Source organism: Thermobia domestica, chromosome 8 (assembly GCF_964235325.1).
Source record: "Thermobia domestica chromosome 8, izTheDome1.hap1.1, whole genome shotgun sequence".
Taxonomy (NCBI): domain Eukaryota; kingdom Metazoa; phylum Arthropoda; class Insecta; order Zygentoma; family Lepismatidae; genus Thermobia; species Thermobia domestica.
In genome coordinates this window covers 12154440-12182119 of record NC_137461.1, presented here as the reverse complement: position 1 = coordinate 12182119, position 27680 = coordinate 12154440, and the positions used below count along the sequence as shown (strand labels likewise).

General features: G+C 34.3%; 1 protein-coding gene across 1 annotated transcript in view; it reads left to right on the top strand.

The window, feature by feature from the left end:
- Window positions 1-27680, top strand: part of LOC145691552 (phospholipid-transporting ATPase ABCA3-like) — a 212285-nt gene that overhangs the window by 120795 nt on the left and 63810 nt on the right. The window contains exons 5-6 of the mRNA XM_081766959.1: window positions 12663-12882; window positions 21576-21755. Of these exons, the coding sequence (XP_081623085.1) occupies window positions 12663-12882; window positions 21576-21755 (400 nt within the window). The remainder of the gene's footprint in view (window positions 1-12662; window positions 12883-21575; window positions 21756-27680) is intronic.

Below are 27680 nucleotides of genomic sequence, written 5' to 3'. Positions count from 1 at the left end.
TGGAGCTCTATCAATGTTGCATGCAAAGAAGGCACTTTATTATTATTATTATTATTATTATTATTATTATTATTATTATTATTATTATTATTATTATTATTATTATTATTATTATTATTATGTATATTGAGGGCACAAATGATTTGATGATGATACCTTAATTCATAAGCCAAATTTACTGAAATTAACTGTTGGCAAACAAGTATATTACATCTGTATTGATTATGAAAATGTGCATTATTGATGTTAAGTTTGCGGTCTGGGTTAACAGAATTTTTAAAATGTTCTCATCAATTGTTTTCTTTCGTATCTACGTAAAGAAATACCCAACATGGAGAACATTACACGTTTCACACAAAATTCTAATAGATATCATGTTCATTTTATCCTTAAATCCTTAGTGGAAGAACATGAATTAAAAGCGACTTTGCTCATGAATAGAAGAGAGATTTTAAGTATAAAAGTGAATTAATTATCACTTATTGATTCGTCAAATTTCATACCAATGACATTAAATGAACTTTAGAAGGCATTTCAGTTACCGGCGAATGAAGGTTAGTTTCCATACATTTTAATACTGCTGCAAATCAAATCTATCTGGGAAAATTTTCGGTATTCATTATTATGATGCAGATAAACGAGAACAATTTATGGTATCGTACAACAAACACCACGACGACATGTTTATTTTAAGAAGAATTGGTGAAATATTGTGTCAAGGACATAATGTACTTCGATTAGCTTGTATGTCCTGTATGACCAATTTTGAAGTCCAAACCCATGTAAATCTTTTTTTCTGAAGGCTGTCACTTTGGTGATTGCGTATAATATAGTACATGGGCTAAAATTTTTAAAACGTAAATCCATTAGCATTCTTCCAGAACAGGGATACCGTCACAAAAATAATTGGTCAATTGAGTTACCGAAGGAGAAAGGAAACAGTATCTTTAAATAGTACAACAATGTGAACGAATAACTTTCGTTGTAATAAATATGATGACGAATCCAGCACGTCGTAGACTCGCAGAACTCTGCTTAAATGCATTTTGGGGAAAGGTCGCTATAAGGGACAATCTCACCAAGAAAACCATCACTAATGATCCGAAAGAATTCTATCAAAAATTAACAGCTCCAGGTATACAGTTAACCAAATTTTACTAGTAACTGATTCGTTCTTATAACTTTATTGGTAGTATGAAGATGATGTTCCAATACAAAATTGCGATGTAAATGTTGTCATTGGAGACTTTGTGATGTGCCAGACTAATTTGGAATTCCAAAAATATATAGAACTGCTGCAAGAAAGAGTGTTATATTTTGATAAAGACTCTGTAATATTCACGCAGTTACCATCAAAGACCACTATAAAATCGGAAGTATTTCCTGGCTCAATGTCAAATGAGAAAGTTTTCGACAAAAAGTATACATTAAAAAATGTGTGTCCCGCGGACCAAAACAGTGTGCCTTAGACATCTATGACCATAATACGAAGTGAGCCAATTTTGTATGGAGAATTCCTGAATTTACATTGAACGAAAAGTTAATTTCAATAGTTTGGAACAAATGACAGCCAGTCAGTCTCGTGAAAAAAATATATATTGACACGCCACACAAACATTACAGAAACTATGATCATAATCTTGTTACCAAAAGTGAAGTAAAGAAGTAATATAAAATTATAAAAAAGATAACAACTAACACCCGACACGAAGTAGACATTGCTATATGTATATAAGAAAAACAGAACAGCACTAAAGCTATATTTACCTTTTATTCCTCCAATGTTACCAACATCACTTATTCCTTATTTCCCAAAGACGGGCAAAGATAAGAACCAAAAGAGCCAACCGTGACGCGATTAAGCACGAGACTACCATACAACTTTTCGTCTCCTTCTGATGTCCACTGAAGACTAACTGCTGTACATAAGATGACCAAGTGATGACAATATACACGAGACTGTGACATCACCACATTTTACAAAAACAGTAAGAAATGAATTCAGGTAAGATAACAACCTTTCATCATTTGAGGTCTAATTCGTACAATTTTGTTTAGTACACTTTTTTAATTATTTACCAGAGCAGTCAGTTTGTTCCTTCTTCGAAACAACAGTAGACAGGGAATACTCTTAAATAACTAAAAGAAAAAGGAGATAATAGGTTATATGTAAACATGGAAGTAAATTTGCTTTCCTTTGCTCATTTCTCTTTCTTATAACAGCCATCGCCTATGTGCTGATTTTGTAATGTCTGATAATTTATTATGTATGCAAGTTACGTTACGGTCTGCTAGGTTTCAAAAACATCTTGTTCCTTTCAGGGAACCAAATAAAATTACTATTCATATAGATATTTTAATGTTCTTAACCCGAGAAAGCCCAGGGGGTGCCTCAGAAGCACCCTGGTCCACTTTTAATGCAATTATTCTTAATAAATGTTTTGTCGCGTGTCTTCCGCTCTAGAATTCTACTATCTCTTTGGGATATGCCCCCTGATTGAGTTGTTCATACGTTTTCTTATGTTCCTTCAGAAAAAAATAGGTTTATTTCTTATATTGACGTAAAGGCCCAAGGAGTGCCTCCGAGGCACCCTGGTCAACTGTTAATGATATTATTCTTAATAGTCATTTCCTACCGTGCACTTGCCTCTAAAATTCTTCTATCTCTTCGAAATACACCCTCTGATTGCGTTTCCTAAGCACTTTTTTCTACTTTACCTCAGAAAAAATGGGGTTATTTTTTATAATAACGTAAAGGCCCAAGGGGTGCCTCTGAGGCTCCTATTGAAGTACGTACTTTTCTAATTATTTGATACTGTTCATTGTTTATTTCTATTGGCAAATGATTTCATATCAAAGTAGTAACTACCTTTTCCTATTAATAACGGAAAATAAAATGTTCGCTGGGAGTTCACGTAACTTGTATATACAGCAGGGACCCTCAGACGCACCCCCTAGGGTTCTTAAGGGTAAAATTGGCATGGGCTTTCTCGAGTTAAAGAATTTTTGTCTGTCAGAAGTGAAATCACAAGCACCGCTTTACATCACGTACAAAGAAGGAAATAAATGTGCACAAATGTGGAGAAAAATTATTAGATATTATTCAATTTTGCATACTAAAATTCAATTTATCGTTTTGTCTGTGCCTGTAAATTGAAATTCGATTTCAATTTCTTTTTCTGAAACAGTTTATCTGTAAAAATAAAATATCATGTGCACTAAAACTTATAAAATCCTTCCTTTGCGAAAGGTAATCATAGCTGACTTTTCGTTACTAATAATTTTCTTCTAAGAAAAAATTGATTTATCTAAAAAAACAAAATTCTGTTTTCAAAGAAAATTTTGTTTTAGATTCTTTTAAAAATGTCTGTATTTAGTAAAATTGTATTTTCCAAGAAAAGTTGTGATTCACAAAAGAACAATTCTGTTTCAGAAATTTTAAAGATGTTTCGTGTGCCAAATAAAATTAGGTTTAAATTTTCTTTTAAACAATTTTCGTAACGAAAAGGCTCCGACTAATTGAATCGATTCATTCTGATAATAAAAAGGTAACATAGCGCTGCCAACACTGAAAAATCATGCGACCACTGTTATCGTTTCATTGTTGTAGTATTATTAAGACTTTGACTTACAACTTAATGTAAAATCTGAACGATATGAACACAATTAGATTCGAACTTAAGTCTCTACGAACAATGAAGCATTCATAAAGATCTAATAAGTATTTTCAATCTTTAAATGCAGCCGGCCAAGAAATAAAGTTATTTTTTGTTACATTTATTCCTTTAAATGCCTCTGACTACAAAACGGTTAGCACTGTATTATGAGTCAACTACGTTTCCTTCAAGGTCAAACAAAGTGGAAGTCGTACACGAATACCAAACTACTCATGCTCAAAAATTAAGGATAATTGCAGATTGTGGTTCTACACAACATGGCACTACACAAAACTGGCGCTAATAGCATAGGCACATAGTAAACACAACATACGAACAAACGAAACATATCGGTACCACGGTATTGGTGATATCCACGGTATCCACGGATTGGTGATAAGTTGAGAAACACATGTGGTACAGAACGCCACTGTTTCCTGCGCATGTACCACGACATCAATGTGGGATATGATCACCATGCACACGTACACAGGCCGCACAACGGGTTGGCATACTCTGGATCAGGTGGTCGTGCAGCTGCTGGGGTATAGCCTCCCATTCTTGCGCCAGTGCCTGTCGGAGTTCCTGAAGTGTCTAGGTTTCAAGACGTGCAGCACTACGTCGACCGAGAGCATCCCAGACATGCTCGATGGGGTTTAGGTCTGGAGAACAGACAGGCCACTCCATTCGCCTGATATCTTCTGTTTCACGGTACTCCTCCACGATGGCAGCTCGGTGGGGCTGTACGTTACCATCTATCAGGAGGAAGTGGGACCACTGCACCCCTGAAAAGGCAAACATACTGATGCAAAATGACGTCCCGATACACCTGACCTGTTACAGTTCCTTTATCAAGGACATGCAGGGGTGTACGCGAAACGATCATAATCCCACCCCACACCATCAAAAGCTACCTCCATACAGTTCCCTTTGAAAGACATTATGGGGTTGGTATCTGGTTCCTGGTTAAAGCCAGATGATAACCCGGCGAGAATCACTGTTCAGACTATACCTGGACTCGTCCGAGAACATAACCTGGGACCACTGTTTCATTGACCATGTACTGTGTTCTTGACACCAGGCTTTAAAGGCTCTCCTGTGAACAGGGGTCAGTGGAATGCACCTTACAGGTCTCCGGGCGAATAAACCATGTCCGTTCGGTAGTCTGTAGACTGTGTGTCGAGATACAACTCTTCCAGTGGCTGTGGCAATGTCGCGAGCAAGGCTACCTGCTGTACTCCGTGGCCGCCTGCGGGCACTGATGCTGAGATATCGGTCTTCGTGTGGTGTTGTAGACGTAGAACGTCCCGTACTATAGCGTCTGGATACGTTTCCTGTCTGCTGGAAACGTTGCCATAATCTTGATATCACACTGTCGTACACAGAGGGCCCTTGCTACGACCTGCTGTGTTTGACCAGCCTCCAGTCGCCCTGTTATTCTGCCCCTCATAACGTCATCAACATGTGTTGTTTGAGTAAATTTCAACACACAGTCACCATTGGCACGTTTGACAACATCTGCACACTTACACGCTGCACCGTACTCTTACATGCACCAACACACCTCTGCGTATTCGGACTGTTATTCGGATTGCATATTATGATGTGCTCTATGCTTGGGCGTTCTGTCGTAAAAGTTTTAATATTAGGTTGCTTTTTAAAAGTGATAGTTTTAACGCAATTTACTTACACATCATTCATTACAATGTATGAGATCTAGTGAAGTGTGAACTTGTTAGATTATCAATATATTTTGAAAGTGATTCGAAGTGTCAAGTATCGAATGGGACTCATTTAAGAATCAATCCTTTGCAGCAGAGCGACTGCGGAAGCAGTGATATTACTTTAATTGATAATGGTTAGTATAGGATTGGGGATCGGCCAATTCAGTACTATGTTTAGGACGAATTTTTGTGGTATTATTTGGAAGCTTTAATTTTCAGGAAAAGTATCAAATTATAGTCTCAATAATGGTAGGAAAACTCTAAATATTTCCATTCAGATAAAAGAGGAAGATTGTAGTCGTAATTATTTTTCTTCAAGGACTATTTTGTTTCTTCAAAATGAATATTTGAGCCAAGTCGAGAAACGAACTGTATTGTTGACCTTGTGTTCTATTCTGCACAGTAAAGGAGGAGTGGAATAATGTTTTTTTTTTTTTTTTTTACGTAAGTAACTTTTACGAACTGAGCGTGGAGCACGAAAGTACTATTCACGGCTGTCAGATGTAACTGGACTTTCGGGAGAACAAGAATGGATTTTCAGTTGAATAATCAAATTTGATTTGTTTTTCGTTTGATGTAGTTTAGCGTCCAACGGTTAAGCCTGTTAGGCTAAAGGTAACTAGGACCTACTGATTATAGTGGACTCGGAACCACGTTTTTCGTTCAAGTGTACTAACACCGGGAATCGAACCAGTGAACAAAAGTCAAGGAGGAGCTTCTTTGAATAATATAGTGGTCAAAGGAAGTATTACCTGGCCAGCGAAGGAGTGCGGGCGGCCGATTTTGGAACTAAAATACAAGCAGCAGTGTTTCTAACCGGATTACTTGTAATCAATCTATCACAGTTCTTTTTGTCCTGTTCGTAATAAATCACTTCACGCATATGCTCAAGTCAGGGGCAGATCCAGGGGGCGGGGTGATCGGGACGATTGCCCCCCCCAGACTAGGGTATTTTTTTATTTTAAAAATAAAACCTAAGAATTTTCACCTTTGTATTATAAATGTAAAATAAAACCTAAAATAGGTAGGCCTTACTTTTTTTTGTTTTACGTTGCAGAAGTCAAATAAAGCATTAAATTGCAAGAAATTACTTACATTGGCGTTCTTGCTAAAAAAAATGTCCACTTTCGAAATCGCAGGTGGCCATTTCTGTTCTAGAAATTGCAGACAATAGCTACTTCTCCTTTTCTAAAGTTGTTTTACTTTTTTTTTTTTTGCAATACACTCTTCCCTTGATTTGACTTCGAACGACGCCCCCCAAACATTCAATCTGGATCCGCCCCTGGCTCAAGTTAAGACAAACAGTTTCAAAAGTTATTGAAGTTACTTGCAGAACATTTTAAGTAACAAGCAAAAAAAAAAAAAAACCTACTACAACAAAAATATACCCTCCATATTAACTTGCGAACAAGCTAGCGAGCAGCGTTTTACAGGCTGCTCCTGTTTCATAATGTCATCGAATAAATCGTAATCAATTTTTATACAATTTTTACACGGTAGAAGCTCACTGAATTGTCAATTGTGCTATGTTGTTCTTAAATTGGTAATTTCCATTCATATAACACTATTCACAATACATCTGCATTACTGCAGGAATGGTTTACTACAACCACATAATTTACGGCGTTCTTTATTAAGCGGAAAGAGATTAGGCTATGCATAACATCCAAATTGCAACTTTTAAAAACCGTTGGATACACTGCAGAGTGAAACTCTCCGCGCCCCTGTCCCACCGCGCTTGCCAAGAAACTGATGTAAACACAACAGCAGCGCCATCCTTCCAAAACCGCACTGCTATCCTGGTCAGGATATAGGATGTTTTAAAGCATAATACACGGATTGAAATCAATCAAGGAAACCATATTGAAGTACTTCATTTACTTTCTAAATATGACAGTGACTTGATGTACTTAGTTAATCAGAAAAGAGGTTCTGATGATATGTGAAACATGAATTTTGCTATAGAAATAATTAAGAATGTTATGTATATAACGTTTACTATATGTACACAACATTATAATTGGGCATTAAGCCTGTTGTGTTGTATATTAAACAAATAAATAAATTGAGTTCTTATTTTTATAGCATAGGCGTGTTTAGAGGAACATCAAACAGGATTCAGAATGGTATTGTTGAATGGATTGTTGATATAGTTCTCGATAAAATTAAGTACAAAATAAAAAATACATTTTACAGCAATAATGTTAGACGAAGGTACGAATATTGGAAAGCTCTCTCAACTTTCAACTGTCATTCTGTACGTGAAAGACAACCATATCCATGAAAGTTTCATTCGTTTTACTACGGATATCAGTAAGGATTGGAAGGTGATGGATCTCAGTGAGTACCTAGGTATATTGTCCAAGCACTTCGTCACTTCAGTTATGAACAAAAGTTTGTAGCCCAATTCTATGAAGTGGCTTTGCTTCTGGACATGTATATGTACAATTTCTTGTTCAAGGAGGTAGTTATCTCACTGACCACCATACTCATAGACTCGATCTCGTTCTTAGAAAGATTGTAAGCATACATTTAAGACGTGAGTGGATATTCAAATTTACTTTCATAATTTACAAAAACACGTTAACGCGCTTACTGAATGGGGACAGAAACGAGTTCCAGTGGTTAGCAATATTAGATGAATTACAATCCCAGAATTGATAATGTAGTGAGTAAATGTCAAAAACAGCTCTTACAATTTCTTTAGGATATTGCAGATCCATGATTAGAACACTGAATTATTCATAACTGCAAAAGGCTGTGCGTCATCGTTGATAGGATTTCGATTATGCATTGTACTAAAAGTATTCCGCCATTCTTTTTCTCATTATTGAGCATTCTTCAAAGTCAAACAAGGCATTTGAAATACTCCGTCGAAAGAAAAAACGATATGACATTTGACCTTAGAGATGCAAGAAACGATTTTTAAGACTCTTACAGAAAAGTAGAAGTATATAACATGAAACCTTCTAAAATACAATAAGATGGTCCAGCAAATCCAAAAATAAAATATGTGCATTTCTACAATGAAATTATTGAAAAGGTGATTCAAGAAATTGGGTGAGATTATAAAATATCAGAGCATTTATTAGCTGTAAGTCCTCCCGGATAAGATCCACCTTTACGAAGACACGTGTGTGTCGGGTGGGGAGGATTACGTGCTACAGTGACATTTAGAGCTATGTCGGTGGTAGTTCACTACCAGAAGGACCACCCGTACCGAATTGGTCTAAATGGAGTAGCCAGTGTAAGGTAAAAAAAGAAAAAATATAATATATAATATAATCGTTATCTTTAATTATTTATCGGTACCGCTTTATATCTTTATTAAACTATATTCCTAATCGATATTTTTAACACACTCTTACCAGTCTACCATTTTTACCTTACAACAAAAAAGAAATAAATTCCAAAAGAAATAATTCGTCCGCTCGCTGTTGTCTAGGTAACAGGTTCAAAAATACGATTGAGTTAAAAATAACAAGTCAAAAGATTTATGGAGAATAACTAGATTTATTAAGCTTAATGTTTCTCTAATTAAGGTAAGGTGAGTGACTAGAAATCTGAGATTCAAAGGACGTTACTTCGCCCTTGTAAATTTATCTTAAATATTTGCTCGGCTTCCTAAAAACCCATCATGAGAGTTCAAGGAGCACAATATCTAATTTAAATATCACTAAACATAAAAAATAAAAGACTTCTCTAATAATTCTTTGGTAACTGCGGTAATATGGAAACTAGTACTGTCTCTATTCTAGGTCCATATTCCTTACTTTCAAAGACTGCTTAATTTCAATTAGTAACAGTCCGGCCTACACCTGGTTTGGACTTTCAACACTCTGAAAAATCCAGAAAAGGAAACTAGCTAAAATCTTAAGGACAGGTTAACTTAGGGAATTAGGAGTAGTAGCCGTCACTCATGGCCAGCTATAGTATTATGTCTTCCATTCAAGACTCTAGGTTAAAAGGTGAACACACTCTAATACATTCAAACACGAAAGACGCAGTGTGAAAACAAAACACCAGTGAACCTCACTATGGCCTGACTGTACGGGGAAATGAAACCAAATCGCAACTTGGATTCTATTTTAAATGGGAAAAAATCTCCAGCACCAGGAGAGTTTCAAAACCTATGTGCCCTGGGTTCACCTTCCCTAGGGTCACCGCAGGAGCAAATTACTTTTCACTCCTTCTAACCTTTAACTAAAGCCCATTTAAGTCATTACTCTGACGTAGAGCTCAAAACGAATGAGAGTGTGTAAGAAATGCAAGGGGAGAAAATAACACTTTTAGATATTATTAAGAAGAGAAACTGGTTGGGACATTGCCTAAGAAGACATTGTATTATGAGAGACGCCTTACAGGGTATGTTGGAGGGAAAGAGATACCTAAGACGTTTTCTATGATAATTTGGAACTCTTTCCGAAGTTGATCAATCTTTCTTCGCTCACCATCATCAAATACATGAGGTAGTGCCTCATTGGATAACCGACACATTTGTATTTCTCCCCATGACAAACATTTCTGGAAGAAAACGAAGGAAATGCTCGCATACCAACGCCATTCATCTTTATAAAGGAGACATAAGTAGGCGTTAGTAAGGATTCACAATTCAGAGTAGGACTTATATCAATCACTTTGAACACAAAAGGTTTTCAAATAAGGGAAAACATATCTAATCCTCACTTACAACATTCATCATACGAGACGGTACCTGGGAAATAAGAGGACAGTATTTTTTTGGAACTCTGAGTCTATTCTTATTGTGAACTCTCTACCGAAAAACGACCGGAAATACTATAGCGAAATGTCACTATGAGTTCACCGTGGAAATCTGGTAAAAATCGTTTCAATGCAAAGTACTGCGAACACATGAAACGTTATCTCACTATATTAAGTACACTCATATCTTTATCCATTCCTTAGTAAAATTAATAATAATAATAATAATAATAATAATAATAATAATAATACAATAATAATAATAATAATAATAATAATAATAATAATAATAATAATAATAATAATGGATTACTTTCTAGTAGTAATGAAGGATTTTGATGACTCACAAAGATTTTTAAGCACTACAGTTCTGGATTTTTTTTCTGGTTTACGAAAACAGTAAGAAGTGTCTTGCGTTGAGGATCAATTGCAATGGCGAATATAGAAAAGGTTTCGCTCCTGCATGACTTTATAGTTTCGATGGCGACAAAAAGTTGTCAATCATTACTATTCAAAAGAAACGTTTAATAAAATAAAATACCCAATGCGATTCGACCCAGGATAAAATTACAAAGAGACACAAGTTAACAGTTGTTCTATCTGAAAACTGTTGAAGTTACTGTAAGGTTTTGGTACCTAACGAAATCTTTAGCAACCCTACATTACGGTTCTTGTCCAAAGAAAATGTGTAATTCTAAAACTGGAATAAAGTTTTCTCTATTGTATATACTGTTCTATAAATAGCATTACATTAAGAAATTATATAGTGCAAATAAATTGAACCTGTGAATCATACCTATAAACTTACCATGTAATTGATTGCTTATTGTATATGACCAATAGTCATTTTTTGGTAAAATGTGACAGGAAAAGAGGGTATTTTCCGCTTTGTTATTTTCTGTGTGGGTTACCTATTAAGTGTGATATAACTTCGTCTATTATTAGTTATTCAATGGGAACAGATAAGGAAAGTAAACTGAACTTTCATTACTTTTTCACTGTGAATTTTCTGCTTACAAGACAACTGGAACAATTGTAATAATGGAACAATTGAAAAGATTTCAATAAATACACCTCCCTCAAACAGTTTATACTCATATCCTGGTCGTTTTTCGACCAGAACAGCCTAGTTGGATCCTTTGAATACCCTCATCTGCCTCTGGATTGGCAACTTTTTTATAGAGGTTAGGATCTGTCAGTTTGATTAATGAAGGACGCAATTATTATCTAATAAAATAAATTATCATTCAACCATGGAGAAATTGAGAATATTGCATAATCAAAACAAATATGGCCAGTTTAATTTCCTACCGAAGCTAAGTTTATATCATTCCCTAACTAAGCAATTGGTATCTCTTTACTAAAGAATTCTACCTACTAATTGCATTCCATTGAAACCTGCTGTTTGCAGCTAAAAAGTCCCAACAGAATACGCCGTTCAATCTTACTACACGCTTGTCTGAACCAAGTCTCCCAACTTCAAACTAATGGCATTTGGCTTAATTCGGAGAATTATACCTTTCTGGTCGGAACAACTCTGTAATTTTTCCAGCTTCAACAGTACTATTTAATAGGAGCTTTATATTTCAAACAGCGAACTCTGAAGTGTATTCCTAAGTCTTGTTCCTTTTCCCTACTTATTCCCCTTGGAACGTGTTGTTGTAAAACTTACATGGTTAACGGTACATGGGTTGTTTCTTTCATCTTGTTTATTACAAAATATATGAAAAGGTTATACATCTATGTTTATTATGTCTTACAAATCAAGATAAGTAAAATCTGTTTGCGTGTTTGTTAACAATCGGTTCGAGGCTAACAAAATGAGTGCCCGGAAGAATCTTTTGCCGGTGAAAGGATGAGTAGTGGGGATGTTGCGATTCACAGTGTCGCGGACAGAGCCTCTTATCTTACAGTATCTGATAAAGACCTATCTAGCCCAAAGTATCATGTGAGAGTGAAGTGGTTCTCTGTCTCAGACGAAGAGAAGAAAGTATAAAAATCTGAGTAGTTCACAACAACTGTGGAAAGTGTAGTGGTTCTGTATTCCACAGTGCCAGGAAAGTTAATAAAATCTCATTAGCTCACTGTAGCCGAAGAATTTTAGAAAGTTTCTTTAGCAAACAGCAGACGCAGAATTTAGTTGAAGGTAATGAATCCCTAAAACTGACTGATGCTCTAAAGTGTTCTGCAGTTTCTTTTAACCTTTGGGTTCGGCTACACCCATTCATCTTTGCTTGTGTTTGCTCTCCTTCTCCGCTTCGGATAACATGCTGGATGTAGTATTGTCGGAATTTGTTGTTGTTCTTGTTTACACTATGAGAATAATAGGAATGTGTGATGTGGATGGCGCATTGCCATATTAACTGTTTGTAGCAGTTTCAATACGTACTTAATTTTAATTTCTTCGCTGAATACACGTTACGAATGCAGATAAGAATCTGTACTCAATTTTCGAGAAAAAGACAACATACTGTATAGCGTTATTTTATTTCACATCTGGCACTTTTGAATTTTTCTGTATTTTATTATTTCGAACGTATAATATATTATTTTGTTTCAGGAATTATTGAAAATAATGGGTCTGGATATTTGGCTTCAATGGACGATGTGGATTTTGTATAAATTGTTCTTGGACATAATCGTTAGTTTTATTATTGCTCTCAGTATCACTATTATGCTTAAACCCGCAGCTGACATGTCAATAATCATGCTCATTTTCCTTTTATACAATGGCTCAGCGACAATATTTATCTTTTTTGTAAGCAGCATTTGTCCAAAAGGTAAGTAATTAATTGTATAGTCTAGTGTGATTTAAGATTGATACATATACAGAATGAAATATTGATAGCGCATCTTTAATTTTAAATAAGACAGAGCTACCCATTTGCTGAATATTCCTGAAGAAGATACAGCTACATCACTAGACAACAATATAATTTGCTAGTGGTATGTGCTGTCTTGAAATAGAACAACAGAAAGGAACATCAACTAACATTATTTATCGTGTATATGAATATGGGATTCAAGTTTATGAGCCGGGAAAGGTAGCAGTACTGTACTAGCCATCGTAAGATTCTGTTCAATTAAAGCGTATTTACGAGACAAAATTACGTACATAAAAACTTAAAGCAGTAAAATGACGTGAAACGTAAAGATGACTGTAAATAAGAAAGTACAGTTTTAGTTAGTGTTCTTGGTAATCAAGTTTAAGTTGCAAAAATAGCAAAGACATCTGTTGCTAATAATCATGATTGGTAGGTTACTTTTATGAGATACGCTTTACCATTTTGTAAGAAAGTAACTCAATTATAAGTGTAGTGAACATATAAGGGCCCGCGAAATATAAAATCGGAATTCGAATACAAGTGCGCTACTTGTTCTCTTCGTGTAAATCCATGCGTAATAAAATGTGAGAAGCTGTTCATCATAGCCTAATACATACAACAGTGGTAAAATTTTAATTATCTAATACTCTTCTTACAAGAAAGATCAGATTCCATAGTGTTACGATAGTTTTGAGGCATGTTAGGAAAGATTCCGGTAGCTTTTTAACACGGAACGTGATACTGTAGCACAACAGTTATGTTTAGAAAGACGTTTCCGTTGCATTCCGATCACCATATTCACCAGATTTCACACCTGCAGTCATCTCTGTGCTCCTCAAATTGAAATATATCACAAAAACTATTCCAACCTTTTCTTCCCATTATATATTCCCGTATTGAATTGACCACTATGAGGAATATTTTCATAGTGTAAATAAATAGTTTAAAATTTATACATCTTAAATAACATCATAATAACATTAGGATGTGATAAAAATAATTATATTTAAAAGATATTGTTTATTTAACCCTACGACGGTCGTCTTGAAAAAAGTTTCATAAACGGTTCATCAAAATAACCCAAGGAAACAAAACTGCATAATTAATTTGTAAACGATATTGTTTTGAATAAAAACATAATTTTATGTAAATTTCAGGAATTTCTGAAGCAGGAAAAAGCATTTGATCTAAAAGTTAGGTTTCGCTTATTTAAAAAATATTTCTAATTGCTTACATGTTATTTTAGTAAAATATATGAGCTTTTCCAGAAAATTATGGTGTATAAAATGAATACTTGCGTAAATGTTTCTATAGATAAGTAATACGGTACAGGACACATAAGTTTATTATCTGAATGCCACTCATTCTAGCTTTGGAACTTCTTTTATAAAATAACAGACAAATTCTGACCAAAGCATATATTAACTAATAAATAAGAGCGTTACAGTTTCGGCAAATTAACTTTGCCTTCATCAGACACATTAACTTTGCCTTCATCAGACACATCAGACATATAATGTGTCTGATGAAGGCAAAGTTAATTTGCCGAAACTGTAACGCTATTATTTATTAGTTAATATATGCTTTGGTCAGAATTTGTCTGTTATTTTATAAGTTTATTATACATATCATACGGCAGCACCTATGTTGATTGTATTGAATGTCAGGGGCTAAAGTTTTTTTTCAATTTTCACAGCATTCCTCTTACAATATTTTCATGTGGCTAAAACATAGCCATGCTTTACACACTGTGCAGTACTGTTTAGTTTTGCTCTCTTGTCATCTCTAGATCTTCAACTCTTTCCTTTCTTCGCAGAAGCTTTTGTGTCCACCCGGATGTCACAAAATTTTGTTACAAGAAGCCAATAGATTTGACTACCATGTGCCTTTGAGATTTCCGTTCCTTCTAGAGATAATCCCGTCTTTCCATTTTTATTTGGCTTGCCGTGAGTGTGAGTTAGTCATTCAGTGCGGCAATGTTCATGACTGCGAATACAAGACAAAGTGGCAAACGCCTGGTTCATCTTGCGCTTGTGTATTCACCATTCTTAGCATTAACAAAGCTACCCTTTATTATTTTTGTTGTAATACGTTATTATGGTATGTTTCTGCTTTCCACAGTTTTCTAAGTCAATTTCATCATTATTATGCTATTATGGCAACTAAATAATGCAAAATCAGGATCTGCATCGGAATCGTCCGGTTCACTTTCATCATATAAAATTCTATGATTTTCACACTGTTTGATGTTCCACTATGTTCTAAAGTTCCTCAAAATACCAACTTAAATGTTGCTGGTATATACACACTCAAGAAACGTCGAATAGATAATCACACTAAAAAGGTAAACTTCTTACAAGATTCTTGACACTAGCAAAACAAAAATACGTGGACAGTCGGGCTGGGTCTGACAAGCACACGCGAGGTTCAGATCTCTATTAAAAACAACCTAATAGTAAAGCCAACTAGCTTGTGGCACTAGCGCCTCTTATTGGACGTTTGAGGAAGATTTACGAAGCTACAACTCAAACCGCTAACTTTAAGTTGATTTAAAAAAAAGATAAGTAGAAGGGTCTCAGATACCCAGTCCGACCTTTCTAGGTTTAAGGAAAGATATAATTTACGACTACCTTATTCATTCAGTCACAACGTTTTTCACAGCAGATAGTAACATCTAACACAACTAATACTATTCTAAAGAAACTTAATGGTACGCATTTTATAACTTAATTATAGAAGAAAATTGGGTCCACTCTGTAAAATAACATGTAACTCTACTGTAAAATTTATTACAGACACATGAAAAAATAACACTATAAAAACAAATAACAACGAACATTTCCAGACCTATTACACAAACGTAATTTAATCACTGTTAAGTGCTTGCACCAAGTTTGTTTGTTATTTAAGCATTTTCTTGCGTACATAGTTTGCTTTTGTGTATGTAATTTACAAAATCTGTGTAAACGTTTATAACTAGGGGCATCAATTCTACTTTGATAATGTTATAATTCACCCAAAAGCGATTAAAAACGAATGATACAAGAAGCGCATCAATTCAACGTTGATAATATAATCTTCCACAAGCAATGACAAATAAAGGATGCAAGATGTATTACAAATTTTCATATGTAATAAATAAAGAATCGATAAAGTCAATTTTATTATCACATTAGAAATAATGTAACAAACAATATTGTCAAGGGATCTTGATGATTCCTTTGATTAATTTAAAACCTTGTCCGTTTAAATTTTAAATTGTAAGAATTCTGAAAGATTATATGTTTTGGTTATGGTATATATGATTCTAAAAACATAGTCTGCGAATGTAAATGATATAAATTGTCTGTGGGATTGTAAGCATTTTTGTAATTTAATGTTTATTAACAATATATTGCATTGGACAGTGTTATGTAAGTTATGTAAATGCAGACTGCTGACATGACGCTCCATTTTAAGAGAAATTGGTTAACGCAAATTTCTTCAGAAAAATTTCATATGCACGATTATGATTTTGACCCGACTTTTGAAAGCAATCTGCTGTAATGCAAGCATCTTTAGTTGTATAAATAATCCAGTCTTTTGGCCAAGAATCAGAAGGACTCAGTGAAGGAGTAAGAAATAAGAGTTAGAAGAGACAAGATATAACAGTAATAAACCAACAAGTAGTAGGTTAGATATTGGAACTCCAAAAATAACTTAACAATCGTGTCCTAGACTGAATTTAGATCTAAAATATTCTAAAAACTGCAGCATTAACAGAGTGGATCTTTCCTGAATTGGAAGCCAAGTTCATCATTTTGCAGTTATGTACTGCAGGTCAGATAATAGAAAAGGCGAATAAATTTTTTTATAAAATTAAATATCTTCATGAAATACAACAGGAAAAAGTAGACTCATTTAACATTCGAAGACGAAAACCATTTAATATGGGACAAGAAGTAGAAGGTGAAGATTTAAAAAAGTATATAAATAAAAGTAAATTTTGTAAATGTAAGGATATAGATTGAATAGAGGGCGAATCTACACGTTCTACTGGGATTGGTTAATTTCCAAACAATTTCTCAGAAAACTAAGGTTAAACATTTATTGACATTTAGGAAATGGGATGTCAGTTGCAGTCCATGCGTTTATAAAGGCAAAATACCAAGAAATCTATTGGGAAAAAGTAAAAAAGGTAGTAAATAAATAATTAATGATTATCTTAAATTTAGAATAAAATAAAACGTTACAAGATTGTAAAATTAAAATTAACTTTCGTTATTCAGTTCAAAAACAAAAACTGGAAAAAATCAAAACAACATTAGTGATAGTAACTATTATTAATACACTATTAGAGGGACAAATAAATGGACAAAAACTTACAGGAGAGAATAGTAATATCGGAAGTTTAATTTGCAGTTCACTCTACAGAAGAAATCCACACAACGCTAAAATTACATATTAACTTTCATGAAGCAATATCGACGAATGATTATTGTCCAGGAATACTAAATATTGGCGGAGAAGTTAAATTAAAGGAAAAGTAATTTTGGAAAAACAAAAAAAAATTCAATTCACTGTGAGTTCTATATTATAATGGCGCAGCGGAATGTATAAATAAAAATAGAAGTAAACGTTGTATTTTTCATGTTTATTGCGTTCTTCGTCAATAGATTTGTTAACGTACAATTTAATTCAACAGCAAGATTTGGCACATTCCGTAGGAAACTTACAAGAATACGAAAGGATAGTTAACCAGAAATTACGTAGACTTAAGAAAAAAAATAAATCAATGTTTCATAATATAATATTTAAAGTCGAGAATATCCTGAAGGAGTATAGAAGCCAACTAGAATACATCTATTGTAAACTGGAGTTGACACAAAGAAAGTTTTTAACAAATGTTATGTTGCATACAGCTCAACAACATGTACCAGAAATGTTGGAAAATATTTTTGAAAACGAACAAAGTTATCATATATTAACCAATAAACATTCTAAAAATTTCATTATGGGTCACCAATTCTAAAAAAAAACACGATTTATGCAAATGACTTAGGGTTATTTTACAAACTGTCAAATATTTATTTAATTCGATTCTGTTTTGAAGAAAACAATTAGATTTAGTTACGAAAATCACCAGGGTTTTGTCATACAAGAGTTTCGAAAATGTGTGAAGTAACATCAACGGACTTCCTGATAGGATAGAAAAGATATTAATATGATATTTCAGAAACGATTCATTTAACAGATGGAAAAATTTCATAGCTTAGAAAAGGACAATTTCAAAGGTTAGTGAATTAAAATGGTCTCTGTATTTTTTTTCGTTCATTAGTATCTTACTAACACCGCAAGCAAATTGTTTAAATAATTTAGGATTTAACAAATCACTACAAGGATGTAATTTAATATGACAGAAATACATGGTTGATTTTATTTTTAAACATACGCATGCTCGAATTTTATATTGGTCCAGGGTTAATGGATATAAAACGATCCAACGCGTGACGTGAAACGATTAATGTTCATATCGGTAAAGATTACGCCTATAGGTAAGTGGGTACATAGCTATAGGTAGACAATTATGGAGTGTCCATAGACACTTTTAGTGTAATGTTAATAATAGTAGAATAAGAATACCATCAATGCTATTATTAGAAATATACATGAAGAACATGAATACTATTATATGTGTAGGAAAAGTAGATATAAATATTTAGTATACTGGGGAGAATAGAACAGCAGTATAAATAAGCTGAAATGTATGAGAAAATATTGTTTGTTTGCATGCAACAAGGGTAAAAGAGAAATGATAAACATTAAGCAGGCAGAGACAAAGCATTTGTAAATATGAAATAAATAGTATTAATAGAAGAGAAGAAAATACTTAAATGTAAGTAAGATGTACAAAAATGTATCAAATGCTCCCAATATTATGATGACGTACTTTGAAAAGAGTTGAAAAGTGAGAATATAAAAATTAGGAAAAATCAACAATGTTTATAAATCGACCAATATTCGGTAATCAATCGATTTTAATTGATCAGATGTTATTATTGAATCAATAACCAATAACTGACACAAGAGATAACAGTAATAAACCAATATGTAGTATTACGTAGTTAGATATTGCAACTCCAACAGGTAGATGTCAGGTAGATGATAACGTTCGTCTCTGTTTATGGATGGCTTGTATGTACGGACGAATAGAGATTCATGTATTTTCCTGTCCCAGAACTGTTTCCATTTCTTTAGTACTTCAATTTGGTCGCACATGGCCGTATGATTCAACTGTATGCAGTGTTCGGCTATTGCAGATTTTTCAGGTTGTTTCAGTCTGGTGTGTCGCTGGTGAATCTGCAAAATCTGGAAAATCTGCAATAGCCGAACACTGCATACAGTACAATCATACAGCCATGTGTGACCAAATTGAAATACTAAAGAAATGGAAACAGTTGTGGGACAGGAAAATACATGAATCTCTATTCATCCGTACATACAAGCCATCCATAAACAGAGACGAAGGCTATCATCTACCTAAGATCTGGATCCAGCTTCTCAGTACGAAAAGAACCATCAGCCAATCAGAGAGCAGTTTCCACCAGCAAAATCAGAGCACGCCATTGGCCAACTAAAACAACCAATAGAAACATAGCGATTCCTAAAAGCCACAATATAAATTGTACGACCAGCATACTCCACCTCATAGTTCTGAAGATGTTGCCGCTGTATGGCAACGAAAGCTCAGCACAGCAACAGTCACTCTGGCAGCAATCCCGAGAACATAGGATTAATAGCAGACGCCAGCAAAGCTTCAGGATCATAGTATCTTGCATATTCGTAAAGTTCAGATATTACATATGTTCTCATGTACTCACCGACTGTAGGTGGCTGCACTTCAAGTTTCACACACACCCTTCTCAGTTATTCAGGGTCTTTATATTTTATTACATCTTTTCATGATTCATTCTTAATACAGTCTTCTTACTTAAAACTGGCATTGGGGAGCATCAAAAGACTATGGTCCTAATAAAACCATCTCTGTTTAAGAAGTCACACATTTTTTAAGCAACCCATGTTCCAAATGTCATGCATTTTTCTGCGGACTGTGTGTGACATGGACATTTTACATAGTCCTATTCTGTTTTTTCCTTATTATTTAGAAATGACAAATTTTTCTTAATTCTGACATGAACCGTTATTGCTTGTGAAGAATGATTACAAGTTGAACTGTGTACTAGTTCTGTATAGCTAATGTCTTGAAATTTAAGATAGTAGCAGGAAACTTCTCACTCTTGTACAAGTCATGGCTGATTTCTGCACTTTAATAATATTCTGAAAGCTAATTATGTTATATGTTTACTTTCATCAATCGCCATCGACAACACTTTTCCGAGGTGAGTAGAGAAAGATTTTCACATCACTACAGGATAGGCAACTTCTAATACGAGTTCCAGTAGATACTGTGATGTGAGAAACTGTTTAAACATATGTTTTGTACTGTTTTACAGAAAAGTTTTTAAAGCAAACTAAACTGCTGTGTATGTCCTCATATTTCATGTCGCTAATGTTTTCAGCTCAAATAAGTGATCTTTCTTTGAAATGTACAATCTCAAAATATAATTGACCGCGATAATTTAATGACACGAATTCCTTATTTCTGTTATTTAATTATAGAAACGCTGTTATGTTCTGGAGGTATGACTCGATGTTCAGAATAGGTTTTTGGACGCATCGCCCATCAAGTCAGCGTGACTAGGCACATATGAAGCAAACAAGACTTCGCCCACGAAAATTGCAGAAGGAAGGGTGAACCTTAAACTTATGGTATTGAGTGCAAAAGAATTCCTCTCTCATTTCGCTACCTCACAAAACTCTTTTTCTTTTTTTTAAAAAAAAAAAAACAAATTCGCTTCGAAACAAATTAGTACAATAACTTCTTATACTCAGTGTTATTTAAAATATTTTGATAGAATATTTTTTCGTCGTTCTTACGAGTCTTCGCGTTCTTCGTAACGATATCGTTAAACACTTTACTACCAATTATAAATTAGTATTAAAATAAGACAATAGTATTACGCAAACCTACCCGGCAAATCACCTTAAGTACTGTCACAAAAATAGCGTAGTTTTGTTTTTAATTACGTGGATATAGCTCATTATTTTATGACATAACGTGAAAACCATTTGCAGAAAACTTGAGTTTCCACGAATCATAAAATTCAGGAACCACTAGGAAATATGATGAAGTTTGAAAAGTAATAAATACAATATTAAATGAAAGATTAATATTGTATTTGTATCTTCACAGATTTTTCACAATAAAAATATTTATGGAATACATCCTTAATCCATTGAGGTATATTATAATAAATATGTACCTTCGAATTCTTTAATTGTAAACAATCTTCCATTTTACAGGAAATAGTGTAATCGGTGAATTAGTGTGAAGTTGTCCCCCTGTGTTACCTGGAATCCCTAGTCCAGCTAGTTTGCACCAATGGACTTTGTAGTGGACAAACACCACGTTTGTGGTTTTCCTTACTATTCTTCCGTTTCCTCTCACAATTTTTATTCTACAGTTTCGTTCATTTAGTTTTAGCTTACACAGCATACCTGTGGTAGTAATGTTGATAAGTTTTATTTCATTTTGTTTTAATTTACAGGAAACATTGCTCTATTGGTATCATTTATTGCATGGATGCTTGTGTCAGGTTCAAGCGCTTTATACAAAATTGGTGACTATAATCAATGGCCGATGTTCGTGAAAGTGATAACAGCTTTTACGCCATTTAATGTTCTATATTTGTCTCTTTGCAAAATAGCCCTTGCTTGGGAAATGGAAGGTATTTACAAATTGTTTTCTTTATTGAAAAAGAAAGAAAATTTTATAGTAAGTAACAATTGTTTAAGCAACAAGTTTTTCTGAAATTCGATAGTTCCCGTCATTAAAAATAGTTGCTGGATAATGAATATAAGTTACAATTTTACATATAATAAAAGGCTGCCCCTAGGATGGTCTAGCAGGTAGCCCAAATGCTAATCGTGGATGTAATTTGAGTTCGATTCGCATTACAGGAAATCAGGAACTAACAATTTAACATTCACTTTTATTTATTGTCAGCCTCCTTTAGTGAAAAGGGTATAACGATGGAACATTAAATTACAATAACATTGAATTCCTTTATATCATCAAAGCTGTCATTACAATGCAGGAATCATTAACTCGGAGTACAATATACGCTATGTTGTTTCATTTTCAGTTTACTCTCAGCAATAAAATGTCATATAATCATCACTAAAACACACACGATCAGTATTACACATATTTTATAAATGATATAAGAAAGCATGGACAAGAACGTAATTGTACTCTGCGCTCTTCGCGTAGTAGGTACAACAAGCTAACAAAACATACTGTATCTTACAGCCATTTACCATAATTCTTAGTTGTGTAAGTTGAACTTTTATATCCCATTAAGAACTTGAAAACTAAAATTGCAGTGGCACACTTTTTGTGTACATACTTTTATCCGTTTACATTTATTACATTTTTATTGCTAAGCTGAAATTTAAACATTTTGTAATGCCTACATAATCAAAATTACCAATGTCCATTGATTTTAGAAAAGAAGACTATATGATACTCATTATGAATAAAAAAATGCACCAATGCAATTTATTATTTTTGGCAAAATATTTTAGCTTTTCCAAGACAATAGTTTTGATATGCTTGGTGTAGTTATTTTATGAAACGTAGCACAGTATATGATTTTCCAAGTATAATACTCTTATTTCCCGATGAAATGTATTCAAAATTACACACACATTAAGACGTCAGTATAACTATTTGATTGCATTGCATTTTATAAGTCCAGCTTAGTATGTTCCATGTTGGTGACTTACTTAGCATATTTGTCCTCGATTATCTTTAATAGGAGAAGCTATACTTCTCTATGTCTGTTATTATAGGTCAGGTGAGGTGTTTTTGAGTTTAACGTCCCGTTCAGCAGCGAGGCTATAGGAGGCGTGGACCTACTGATTAACGTGGAATCCAAACCACATGACCTCCCGCCGGGAACAGAACCTGTCTCTCCCACGCCAAAGGCGCGCATGCAAACCGCTCAGCCACGGAGGAGGTATGTGTTAATATAGCTGGCACGTGACCTGAATATTGGAGAGAAGCTCGTAGGATTTTAGGTTACTTTTATGTATGGTGGACACCTCTATTTATAAAAAAAAAAAAAACATAACGGTTTTCCAGTAACCTTAAATGGAGAAATTTTAGCCCACTTCATTACGTACCTTGTAAGTAAACCTAGGCTCTAAACAGAACCTAGGTCTGATCACAAAGGAAATTTATTTTCAGTTTATTCGGTTTTTGTGCAACATGCGTATTATTTCATAGAAATAAAGCATCTGGATACTATGTCAAATAAATGTAAATACAGGAAAAATGAAAGAAAAGAAAAGAATGAGAAAGATGTCGAAATTTGGCATACTATATGATGTCAGATATAAGTCTGTAGAGAATACATTGTTAATAGAATAGTAAGGAGAACAAACGAAGGGTAATGAGAATCATTAAGATTTTTGTGAAGTGGATAGTGCCTTGGAGCTGTGTGTTACAAATCACTTTGGCATTGGTTCAAATGCGATGTTCAAATTTAATATAATGTTTATAAAGAATCTGCATTTTGTTGCCAAGAAACGTCGATTTCATTGTGTTACAAGAGCATTTTACTGTAATTTCACATTTGAAAGAAAATAATTCAAATAGTTCATTATTTACATGTGAGGTAAATTTTCAATTTTATTCTTAAGCGAATGTTTCCCTTAACCAATATTGTAAGATTGTGGTAACTAACGTGGTAAGATCTTATCATTTTAGCCAGTCGTGAAATTTGGTATCTTCCGTTGAAATGGAATCATACTATCAAATACCATTTTGCATGCACTATATAAAGTAATACTTAGGTCTGGTTAAATTATTGTAAACCTTATACACAGAAACTATAAGTGAGTAGATCCCCTTAAATTGTATCATGCTCTTTATTCCCAAAATTTCCATCTCGTATGGAATGAAGCTTCTATGTTACAGTGCAAAATTTTCGTTAGCAGCACCCATCTTGTTAGCACAGCAGCACTCTTTTTCCAATATTTAATGTATTGTTGTCAATTTGTTAGTCCTTTGTACTCATGCAAAAATGGAATGTTCTTCAGCAATTATTATATTATTCTTTTATTTTGTGTTATATATATATATATATATATATATATATATATATATATATATATATATATATATATATACGGTGTTTCAAACAACACTGGCGACGTTTGGGAAGTGATTCGTGATAACAAGTATAGACAAACTTCGGTGCACAAATGCTTCCTTTCGGAGGTATAGGCTGCCAAATAATGAAAAATTGAACTTTAAAGGTCCACAGCTCCAAAAGTATGGGAACTACCGAAGTCGGGTCTGGAACTTACTTAGGAACTAATAAAAAAATCCTATTCAAAAATCTATGTTTTAGAATCGTAACGTACGCAAAAAAATTATAGAGGGAGTTTGGCTATAATTTGAAGTTTTAACCAACTACCTCTATAAAAATGATGCGAAAGTACCAAAGGAGTCTGAAATATGAATACTTGGAGAGGGCACGTACTGGCTCCTAAGTGAAGTCTTGACCCAACTACGTTAGGTCCCATAGGTTTGGAACTATGGACCTTTAAATTTCAATATACCAATATGAATCCTTATTGTTTGAATCTAAACGGATTGAAATGTACGATTGATTATGACTGTATCGCGTAATGTGAATATACTCAATAGGTAGAGGTAATGGAATATAATTAAACAGGTAATATTACATCACGGTAAAAAATAACGTGACTTCCTAGGCTGTCCATCTGGACACGCAAATAAAGATAAGTTTTTATGCCTGGGAGATTTTGTGCGTGGATCTAGGAGTGGCTAAACATATTCGTCTTTCGTTTACATAGTGCAGAGCCTGGATAGAAAGCTGTTAAAACTAGTCAAGCTGAATAAATTTGGCGGCGTTCCTTTACACTGGAAAAGTATGAGTGTAGATACCAGGTATGTATGTATTATGTAATTATTGTAATTGATTATTGGGCCATATCTGATCATTATTCACCAACATTGTAGTAAATCATGTTATATTATCGGAAATAGTTTGTTCATAATTCTATTCATTCAGCACGTAAACAAATTGATGCGTGGTCCATATGAACACGCTGGGCGGTAATGATGTCAATTTGATCTAGCTATGAAATAAACTAACTGGAGCTTGTACTTGGTAGTCCATGTGAGACTATCAGAAAATGAATGCCTTGTAAACTACGCATAAATTATTAATTTCTCGTGTCAATATTTTTATACTAACTGCAACATGAAAGAACCGCTAATTTAGATTGCCATACTTTAGATATAAAGTATAGAAATGCTTGCCTAACACTTTGAATGCACTATATAAAGTAATACTTAGGTCTGGTTAAATTATTGTAAACCTTATACACAGAAACTATAAGTGGGTGGATCCCCTTAAATTTTATCATGCTCTATATTCCCAAAATTTCCATCTCGTATGGAATGAAGCTTCTATGTTACAGTGCAAAATTTTCGGTAGCAGCACCCATCTTGTTAGCACAGCAGCACTCTTTTTCCTAACACCCAGCAGAGAGAATGAGGTAGGCGTTGTTGTTTCGCACCCCAAAACAAAGACAATATGGTGATGTGAGTAAGAATAAAATATAGTTAGTAAGAGGGAATTATCGTCTAAATTAAATTTAAGGTTTTATGTGGTGAAAACTTATTAAATTAACGTAAAACTGTAATTAAACTAGATTATGCCTGTATAGTGTGGTATTGATCATTTTCGCTTACAATTTAATGTAAATCAGCGTTATGCACTGGCGTAGGAATACTAAAAGCGACAGTGGCTGCCCAAAATATGGGGTTAAGGGACGCTCTTACGAGTGAGGCTGCAGGCATCGATATAAACATTGATAAATAGTGACCACCTGCTGTTTTATTTTATGAGGTGTTACATAAATAATATTATAGGGGTAAATTGCAACCATAGCCATGGAGTAATTATGTTAGAATAATAAAAAACGTTTATGTCGCCAACTTCAGCTTACGAACATTCAACCACGCCGTCATAAGAACATAAAGAAATCAAAGGAAGAAACTTTCATCGTATCATCATTAATTGAAAGGTGCTGCATCCAAGTATCCCTTTGCGAGGCAAAGATTTTCATCAAGAATTCCACACATTTTCCGCAATAGCTTATTTACGTGTGTGAAACAGTGAAGTGTTGTGAGTGAAATCGAAGTAGAATAATGTACGTTTTTGCGCTATACGTGTCAGTGAAAAGATAAGTCGGCACTTCGATAAAATATGATAAGTATTGCTATTAATAATTATTTATTATTGTAATTATTCCGAAAAGTGGTCTACTAAAGGTATAACAATTCCAATATTCGTAAACGTTATTTTGTATTGAAATATGGATACGTAAGTATTTTATTATGTAGCAATAAGTATGTGAATTGAAGCTTGCGGAACATAAATATATTTCAATTCCTTGTCCGTTTAGATATTTGATTGAATCAAAACGCAATATCTTTTGAATGAATAACTTTTACGTAAAATCATTATATGTGCGTGTTGCAATAATGATTAAGTAAATATTTTCTTTTTTATATACTGGTTCTTTCGTAAATTGTTTCTTTTGAAATCACGTAATTGAAGACATTAATCATCCAATAGCATAGCGTTTCGAATCCTGAACTCTATATGCAGTACGCATACATTTACTTTGAGTGGACCATCAGTGGTAAGTAATTGCAGTACAAGCTATAATGTTTGTTTAATCTGGTTGACACTTTATGCTAACCACATGGGGGCCGCGGTGGCTCAGTGGTAGAGCGTTCACCTCTGGTGCTTGGGGTCCCGGGTTCGATCCCAGCCCCCGCCAAGTGAACTTTGTGGTGGACAAACACCGTGTGCGTGGGTTTTCTCGGGGTTCTCCCGTTTCCTCCCACTTTCTTCATTCCACCATTTCATTCATTTCTCATAATCACCGTCTCCTTTAGCCTAACCGGCATAACCGTGGGACGTAAAACTCAAAGATTTCATTTCATTTTTTATGCTAACCACATCTACCTTAAGTATTATAGTCCGAACAACAGGCTGTAACCACTAAGCACTTAATAGGATGAGCGCACCGATCAGGAACAAAACCTAGTCCCGTTAAAAATGAAAATGAAATGAAATCTTTGAGTTTTACGTCCCACGATATGGCGGTTAGGCTAAAGGAGACGGTGATTATGAGAAATGAATGAAATGGTGGAATGAAGAAAGTGGCAGGAAACGAGAGAACCCCGAGGAAACCAACGCACACGGTGTTTGTCCACCACAAAGTTCACTTGGCGGGAGCTGGGATCGAACCCGGGACCCCAAGCACCAGACGTGAACGCTCTACCACTGAGCCATCGCGGCCCTTAGTCACGTTAAAGAATTGTCTTCCCGAACTCTGGAGAGCAGAAGGAACGAACCCAGTACACTTAAAGAATTAGCGCACCGAACAAGAAACAAACCCATTACTTTTTTAAAAAATCCTGTTCACCCCGTTCAGAAAAATATCTGCTCTTCCTGAATCTAAAACAATATATTATTATAACAACACCATCTGTTTTTCCTTTTTTATAATTATTCTAAATAAATTACTAACAATATAGA